This window comes from Tribolium castaneum, chromosome 3 (genome assembly GCF_031307605.1).
Source record: "Tribolium castaneum strain GA2 chromosome 3, icTriCast1.1, whole genome shotgun sequence".
NCBI lineage: Eukaryota > Metazoa > Arthropoda > Insecta > Coleoptera > Tenebrionidae > Tribolium > Tribolium castaneum.
In genome coordinates, this window is record NC_087396.1 from 15658799 (window position 1) to 15667129 (window position 8331).

General features: G+C 37.5%; 3 protein-coding genes across 5 annotated transcripts; 1 reads left to right on the forward strand and 2 right to left on the reverse strand.

Moving 5' to 3' along the window:
- The first annotated feature begins 33 nt into the window (after positions 1-33).
- mtTFB2 (mitochondrial transcription factor B2) lies at positions 34-1770 on the forward strand. Its single transcript, XM_008197451.3, has 7 exons — positions 34-605; positions 655-802; positions 850-989; positions 1036-1188; positions 1237-1385; positions 1435-1563; positions 1612-1770. Exons 1-7 carry the CDS (start codon positions 126-128, stop codon positions 1736-1738), a joined length of 1326 nt encoding a protein of 441 aa, XP_008195673.1. The 5' UTR covers positions 34-125; the 3' UTR covers positions 1739-1770.
- Positions 1771-3032: 1262 nt separating this feature from the next.
- Positions 3033-4273, reverse strand: LOC107398261 (zinc finger protein OZF). Its single transcript, XM_064355959.1, has 2 exons — positions 4260-4273; positions 3033-4179 (listed from the first exon to the last, which is right to left on the reverse strand). The coding sequence occupies exons 1-2, from the start codon at positions 4271-4273 to the stop codon at positions 3033-3035; spliced, it is 1161 nt and encodes a 386-aa protein (XP_064212029.1).
- Positions 4039-8309, reverse strand: LOC662742 (zinc finger protein 26). 3 transcript variants are annotated; one of them, XM_064355942.1, is made up of 4 exons: positions 8177-8309; positions 7728-8127; positions 6385-7518; positions 4039-4179 (listed from the first exon to the last, which is right to left on the reverse strand). In XM_064355942.1, the coding sequence occupies exons 2-3, from the start codon at positions 8117-8119 to the stop codon at positions 6399-6401; spliced, it is 1512 nt and encodes a 503-aa protein (XP_064212012.1). In that variant the 5' UTR covers positions 8120-8127; positions 8177-8309; the 3' UTR covers positions 4039-4179; positions 6385-6398. The 3 variants fall into 3 exon arrangements, with proteins under 3 accessions (XP_064212012.1, XP_064212013.1, XP_008195672.3); XM_064355943.1 differs by having other exon boundaries at positions 4045-4179; positions 6354-7518; XM_008197450.3 differs by lacking the exon at positions 4039-4179 and having other exon boundaries at positions 5419-7518.
- Positions 8310-8331: the final 22 nt, after the last annotated feature.

Consider the following 8331-nt stretch of genomic DNA (forward strand, 5'->3'; position numbering starts at 1 on the left):
CTCGCCCCAAGCCCAAATATTTAAATCTCGCGCCTTCTGAGTTCTGAAAGAAGGCGCTCCTGATTGCGACATAACCTCAAAAAAAAAATTGTGAATGTGTTTATTTCTATCCTATTTATACAAAAATGAATTTAAATCTCAACGTTTTAATGCAGCAAGACAAAGTGAAGCTGTTTCCCCATATTTGTCGATGTTTAGTAAAGTTCGAGTCCACGAAAGTTCAAGACGTTGCCTTAACCCCGGAGGAAATTGTTCCGCCTCCCGTGAAGCCCCCAAAGATTGCAGAACAGTCGAAAAGGTCACACAAGGCTAGACTAGGCCAGTTTTTTCGAAAACATCCACATTTAGGTGATGTCAAGCACGACATCCCTGAAAAATATTTTGCTTTGAAGAGACTAACACCCCCTGAGAATTTATATTTGATAGACGCTCAAGTTGCAAAAAAGGCCGTAACGTACATTTTGCCGCATATAACAAAAAATGAGAATCAGCTCGTTTGTGAAACAAACGCCGGTCTGGGCCTAATAAGCGGGGAATTACTGGACAGTGGAGTTAACTTAGTGAGGTTGTATGAGTCTTGCCCGGATTTTAAAGAGCATTTAAAAGTAAATATTCACTTGTGTGTTAATAAGTAATTTAGCAAGTAATTTTTAGACTAGATTTAAGCCATACAAGGGACGTGTTGAGCTATTTACCAAAGATCTCTTCCTTTTACACCGATACGAATTTATAGACAAGCAAGACCACGGTAACAGAGTGGAACAATTGCTGAAAGGGGTCCCGAAGAAAGCGTGGGAAGATGGTAAGTGGCACCCACGTAAACAACAAAAATTAAACATTTTGATCAAGAACCAGCAATGACTGTAATCGGTACAATGGCCAACATGAATTTCATTCGTTTTTTAATGAAATCGCTAGTCTTACAATCATTTATTACGACACTAGGGAGAATGCAATTGTATGTTTTTATGCGACCAAGGGACTACATTGTAAGTATGAATAATTTAAAGTGACTGAATATAAACTTAAGCAAAGGTACTAACAGCCGGGCCTCACCTGAATTTACACACGTACAAACGTTGGTCGGTCTTTTTCAACCTATTTTTTGACTATGAACTGTTTGATAAGTTCCCGCGTGAGGTTTTTTTGCCTTGGCAATCCACAAATGCGCATCAGTCAGGTCGTTACGTGAGTTATAAACAATTTGCAACAAAAACCTAATTTTTGTTAAGGCAGCCTGGCCAGGTTGATCCCGACATGATGTATTTTGTTCGAATTAATCTCAAACAGAAGTTACCATTGGGCACGAAAAATCTGCTTTCTTTTTATGCGTTCATTATGCAGTTTTTTGGTCAAGGGACACAAAGGATTATTCCAACGTTAGAGTGAGTATTTACTTTCCAACTGGGCTTGTAATAGACGTCTGGATTTTAGGAGATGGGTACCAGGGGCGGGCTTAGACGCAATGATACCCAAATCGAAACATTCACAATATTTCAAAGACATTGATATTTTTACAAAGTTTGGGGAGCTTACGCCGCAACAGATACTGGCAGTTTTTAAGTACGTTTTCATTGTTTGTGATTGTTAAAGAATTAGTTAAATTTTTAGAGAAATGATTTCACATCCAGAGTACAAACAGAGCCATTTTGTCGAAGCGATCGAATCTCATTTGATTAAAACGGAAACGATTGAAACTAGTCTTGAGGACCATTTAGAAAAAAATGAAGAGCAATAGTATTTGATATCAATAAAATTTGCTCAACATTTTTCGTGTTTTTTTCCACTCATGTTCACGCAGTGTTCCTTCAGAGTTTTCCTCCCATTCGCGAAAGCTTTCCCGCACATATGACACACAAATTGATTTTTCACTTTTTCGAACATAAATTTGGTATTTTCCAAGTACAGCAATTTTTTGCTCTAATTTTTGCGACCCTATGCAATTTTTTGCTCTATTTTTTGTGACCATATGCAATTTTTTGCCCAACTTTTTGCTCCAAAAAGGCGATTTTTTGTTCCAACGTTTGAATGACAAATTTTTCGTAAATTTTTCCAAGACGTTAAAGGGTTTTTTGTGCCGTTTTTTTGGGACCATGGCAATTTTTTGCTACATTTTTTGTAACCACTAGTACTTTTTTGTTCAATTTTTTGCCAGTTACTGAGGGTTAGCAAGAAATTATTTTAATCACAAACTTTGAGACGTGTGTTTTTGAGGTGGTGAAGCTGTTACTGTAATGAATTGATTTTTCACTTTTCGAACATAAATTTGGTATTTTTCAAGTACAGCAATTTTTTGTTCTATTTTTTGTGACCATATGCAATTTTTTGCTCTATTTTTTGTGACCATATGCAATTTTTTGTCCAACTTTTTGCTCCAAAAAGGCGATTTTTTGTTCCAACGTTTGAATGACAAATTTTTCGTAAATTTTTCCAATACGTTAAAGGGTTTTTTGTGCCATTTTTTTGGGACCATGGCAATTTTTTGCTACATTTTTTGTAACCACTAGTACTTTTTTGTTCAATTTTTTGCCAGTTTTTGAGGGTTAGCAAGAAATTATTTTAATCACAAACTTTGAGACTTGTGTGTTTTTGAGGTGGTGAAGCTGTTATTGTAATGAATTGATTTTTCACATTTTCGAACATAAATTTGGTATTTTCCAAGTACAGCAATTTTTTGCTCTATTTTTTGTGACCATATGCAATTTTTTGCTCTATTTTTTGTGACCATGTGCAATTTTTTGTCCAACTTTTTGCTCCATAAAGGCGATTTTTTGTTCCAACGTTTGAATGACAAATTTTTCGTAAATTTTTCCAATACGTTAAAGGGTTTTTTGTGCCATTTTTTTGGGACCATGGCAATTTTTTACTACATTTTTTGTAACCACTAGTACTTTTTTGTTCAATTTTTTGCCAGTTCCTGAGGGTTAGCAAGAAATTTTAAGAAAATCACAAACTTTGAGGCTTATAATTTAATTAAAAAAAAAAACGGAAACAATCAGTACAATATTAGGCTAGAGGTGGGGCGAAAGCGTTTATGTTGTCGATTTTATTCCACAAATAAATTCGTCTTTGATGTGAACACTCTCCACTTTGAGGACCGTCCCCATGCCCTTGTGTATCTTTTTATGCACTTTGAGGTACCTCTCTTGTGTAAACACAGACCCACACTCATTACACACACATTCGTTCAACTTCTCATGAATCCTCAAATGCCTTGTCAAATCGTGCCTCAATCTGAACGCCGCCTCACACTTGTGACACGAATGCGGCCTGTGCCCCGTATGCAACCAAGTATGCACCTTTAGGTCCCGATTCCTCCTGAATTTCTTCCCGCAATGACAGCACTCAAACCTAAACGTTTCCGAATGGAACGTTTTGTGCACATAAAGTGACGCTTTCTGCTTAAAACACTTGCCACAAACATCGCACACGAAAGGCCTATTGTTCGTATGTATGTTCATGTGCTCGTCGCGTGTGGCCCTCGCCGCAAAAGTCTTTTTACACACCTCACAACTGAAGTTCTTCACCCCATGGTGGAAACCCTCAATGTGCCGTTTTAGGCCGTTGGACACTCTGAAGCTTTTCCCGCACAAGTGGCAGAAATATGTCCGCACTCCCGTATGTATCATCCTGTGGCGCATCAAATTGTAAGACTGGCGAAAAATCCTTTGGCAGAAATCACACTTGTAGAACAGCTTCCCGTCAGAGCCCCGATTTCTGCACTTTTGCAACACCGCCAAATTGTTTTTCCTCACTTTCTCCTCCTTCGCCTCTGCCTTATACTCAATATGTTTTCCTCCGCGATGCTTCTCCATGTCGTGTTTGCGCGTGAAGCCTTTTTCGCAAACATCGCAAAAGAATTGCGGTACGATTTCCTTTTTTGTCCTTCGGTAACGTTTCGGTTTTATTTGGTGTTCCTCAAGAACGTGGTTTTTGAGTTTGAGGCGATTTTCGAATTTGATATCACAGACAGTGCACTTTTTGGCGGCCAAATCGACCACTTGGTCGAGTTCTTTTGGGTCAGGAGGATGGCAACTGGTTTTGTGACGTTTGAGGTCGCGGGCTCGACTTATTGTTTTGTTGCAAATATCGCAGGTTGCTCTCGAGGGGGGTTCTCGTTTGGGGGAAAGCAGGGGTTTTATGTCGATTTGTAGTGGAGACAAGGGGGCTACTGCTGACCTGGAAAAGAAGCGAGGACATCTTAAGGCAGCGTTTTCTAATTGGATCAATTTTATCGAAGACATACAATGAAGGAATACAAGCGGTCTGCCATTATTATCCAAAATTCACTGAATAACTAATGCCAAAAACTATGAGCTGAGCCTGTTTTAAATTAAAATGTTCCAAAAACAAAAATTTTGAATAACACTCGCATACGCTCGTTGCATAACGACTTTGAACTTTAAACTTGTGTTTTCAGTATAAAATCTTGAGATCTAAGATTTATTTATTTAGAATAAAATAAAAAAAACATGAAATAAATATTCTTTTATTCCATCCACCTATCTTTGAACTAGTACTTTTGGAAATATAAATAAAATCAATAGTAATAACAGACATTTTAATTTATTTTCTGTAAATAGAAATAAACCATAAATAAACATATTACTTTTCATATCTTGTAGGTTATTCACTTTGGTATTTTCCTTCGTTTTTCTTGTAGTTCGGCCACAAATTTTGATTTTTTGATAAATTTATTTTTTTTTAATTGAAAAAATAGCTAGGGACTTATAGTAAGTTTAAAAATAATTATTCGTCGTCTGTTAAACACAAAAATATTAAATAATAATAAAAACTGAAGAAGTTAACAAAATAACTTTGGAGCTCCAGATTTTTTAAAATATGACATTAATTTTTTAACGATTTTAACGAAGTTTCTTAACAACGTACCACTGAATTGGTGCGCCAGTTTTTGAACAGACTGCAGGATAATATAACGTCAAAATGTTTATTTTCTTCTTATTTTTCTAAACAGAAGTTCTGGTATAGGGAAAACAATGTTATTTTTTTCCCGGGTTTTGGCAATAATTAATAGTCGTAGAAGAAAATTAAAAACACCATTGGAAACTTCGTCAAAATATCTCAAAATGCTTTTTTAAATTTCTTGTTCTATCATATCATTTAGGCTAACCATACAAACAGTGGAAAATATTTTCCACAAACAGTGTAAAATATTTTCCACTGTTACCAAATTTATTGAATGCAGACCTAAGTTTGAAATTTTGATCCTTAATCTAAAGCGCTTAAATCTATTTCTATTAACAGTTTAGGACGACGATTGTTACCCTCAGGGAATGCCCCAATGTCATCGACAACATTTGCTAAAGCGAATACAAAGATGTTTTTCAATTATGTAAGTGTTTCTGATGTTGAAAACTGTTGTATAAAAATCACAAAAGCAATAAAAAACAATGGATATAAATTATTACGCTCAAAACTTTAAACCTTATTACGTATCCTTTATTCTATTACCACAGATTACATAAAAATACGACAATATAAACACAATGCTGCATACTCTCAAAGGAATGTAAAACGATCAAATTCAGGGTATAACGAAAACATGAGGACAAAAGAAACCAGAGATTCCACGGGTCAAAATAAAGCGATTTAAAAAAAAGTTTAGAACTAAACCGCTAAAATTAAAAAATATTTTAGATTTTCTTTAATGCTTTTTTAATGGAGAAATTAATTCTTATAAAATTTGGTACCAAAACCACATGTTTTGGTGTTACTTTTTTGTTATTGTGAATTATGTATTAGCTGTTTCAGAACTATAAAAACGCCAACGTCGCATTTTACCAAATTATTTTTTTAAATAAGATTGATAAAAATGTAAAATAGTTCTTAATGATTAGATCTCTCATTGAAAGTATAAATTACATTAGCTATTATATTCTCGAAATGCTGAATAATTTATAACACCTAATTTGAGGGCGTTTTTACAGTTTTGAAACAGCTAGTAGGTATTTATTAACAACTTTGCATATATGAAGCCATATTTTTATTATACGTTATCGGAGTAAAGTAATTTATGTTTGAAACTTCTGTATGTTATAAAATATTTATAACAGCCTTAAAGCCGGTTTATAGAACTGTGTGAAAAAAGTCATTTTTTATTTAAATTAATAACAATAACTAAATACATTATTGTTAACTAACATAAAAAAATACAATCAAAATAAAAAAGGTGAAAAACAATAATAATAATTGGCGAACCTCCAAAACCAAGGCCGATGCAAAAATGTTAAAACTTGTATCTTTCGAAAAAAAAGTTATACGCCACTTAGATAACGTATAAAAAAACCAGACCGCTCTCTAACTTTTAAACGGCGGTAGCCTTTAGTCCCCACCTTTTCGTTACACCCTGTTATTTCCACAAACCGTTACGATTTTTTCTAAGCCACCAGCGTATGGTTCGACTTCATGTGGTTCCTCAAATACCGCTTCTGTCTAAAACTGAATCCACACACATTGCACACCCACGGCTTCTCATCCGAATGTATAAGTTTATGTCGCTTCAATTCGTACTTAATTCGGAAACACCTGCCGCAAATATCACACTTGTACGGTTTTTCGCCTGTATGTCTCGTGATATGCACCAGTAAAGGCGGTTTGGTTCGAAACCCTTGATTGCAGTAACTACACTTGAACGGGAAGTGGTTCTTGTGCGACCTCTTGTGCACGAAAAGTGACGCCTTCTGCTTGAAAGACTTGCCACAGAGGTCGCAAACGTACGGTCTTTCGTTTGTGTGAATCCTCCTGTGTTCTTCCACGTTACGTCGAGTGGCGAACATGCGCCCACACAGGTCGCAGGGGAACTTTTTAATACCTTGGTGAGTCTCACGCAAATGTCTGACCAAGCCTTGGGACACCCGGAATTGTTTCCCACACAAGTCGCACACGAAGGGGCGCTCACCGGTGTGTATTCTTATATGCCAGACGTAGGTGTACGGCGAGTGCAGATTTTTTCCGCACTCCTTGCAGTTGTAGTAAATACGGCCGTCTACAACCACCTTTGCTTCCTTTATTAATTCTTCATCGATCTTATGGTGGGTCCTCCTCTCCCGCTTTACCGGCGGCGCTTGCTTTGGCACATGCACTTTACAATTCTTGTATTCCTTGCCGTGTTCTTCTCTCACGTGGTCGGCTATCGCTTTCTGAACGAAGAAAATCGCAGGGCAGTATTGGCACCCGAAATAGGGCCGCTCTTCCTCCTCGTCCGGCTTAATCTCTGGCGTTTTTATTTCGTTACATTTGTCGTCTTCCTGTGTTAGGAGATGATCGGTTTCAATTTCTACTTTGTAGTCAGGAACGTCGACCAATTCGGGGTCCATTAGTTCTTGTTCGATGTCGGTAATGTAGGTTTCGAGAGGTGTTTCGGTTTCTTGGAGAGGAAAACACGTGATTGAGTCTTTTTTCTTCTTCTTGGGCGATTTTTGTGCACTTTTCGATCCCTGGTTTGGCGAAGTTTGGTTGAAATCATCCAGACTTGTGCCGATGGTCTTGGGCTCCATCCTGCCAACATAATTAGAGGGTTAGTGAAGGGCTACCACAAGTCTGGATGATTTCGCTCGTAAATGACACCCACACACCACGTAAGCCGCATTTGGAAAACGAATGTTGTCCTCGTAATATTCAATGCCGCTTATTAAATATTCTTGTTGAGTTACTTTATAAGTTAAGCGAAAGAGCCCAAATGAAGTAAAAATAGGCAAAATGCTTACCCATCATTGTCTGCATTGTCATCACTGGGGGGGTTGACGGGGCTATCAAACGCCGCATCTTCGCCGATGTGTTTTTCTGTAATAAGCTGCAAGTTCCTAAACCTGCGGTCTGTCTCAACACTCGTTACAACCAACTCGTGCCAGGCCAGCAACGTTGAGGCACAGTTCCAGCAGCATTGCAGAGGCAGTTCGTCTGAAGCTGCTACTTTCACTGGCAGATACAGATTGATTTTATTCGAGAGATCATTTGCAACTCCCTCATCGCTGAATATTCCGATCAAACGCTCGTTGTGAGTGCCACACAACCGGCAGATCGTATTTATGCTCACAATTTCGATTTCTTCTGATTCGATGCCTAAGTCGGAAGCGATCTGCAGCGTCTTATTTTCCATCTGAGTGCCTACAAACTGGACTTGGAGGGTGCTTAAATTAGTTTGGAACACACTTACCCAGCGTATTTTAGGTTAAGTGAATGTTTTTGTTTAGGCCGGTTAAATTTTATCGTGTAAATTGGACTAAAGAAGCACAAAGTACACCAGCGTACGCTAACAACCAAGATGGCGTGTTGGTGATGTCCGGCAGGGGCACCAACTCGAGAAAAGTC

Coding starts and splice junctions, on each gene's coding strand:
- mtTFB2 (XM_008197451.3), top strand. CDS start 126: ATGAATTTAAATCTCAACGTTTTAATGCAGCAAGACAAAGTGAAGCTG. Junction 990..1,035: donor TGCGACCAAGGGACTACATT/GTAAGTATGAAT, acceptor ACTTAAGCAAAG/GTACTAACAGCCGGGCCTCA. Junction 1,564..1,611: donor CAGATACTGGCAGTTTTTAA/GTACGTTTTCAT, acceptor TTAAATTTTTAG/AGAAATGATTTCACATCCAG.
- LOC662742 (XM_064355942.1), bottom strand. CDS start 8,119: ATGGAAAATAAGACGCTGCAGATCGCTTCCGACTTAGGCATCGAATCA. Junction 7,519..7,727: donor GACAATGCAGACAATGATGG/GTAAGCATTTTG, acceptor TTATGTTGGCAG/GATGGAGCCCAAGACCATCG.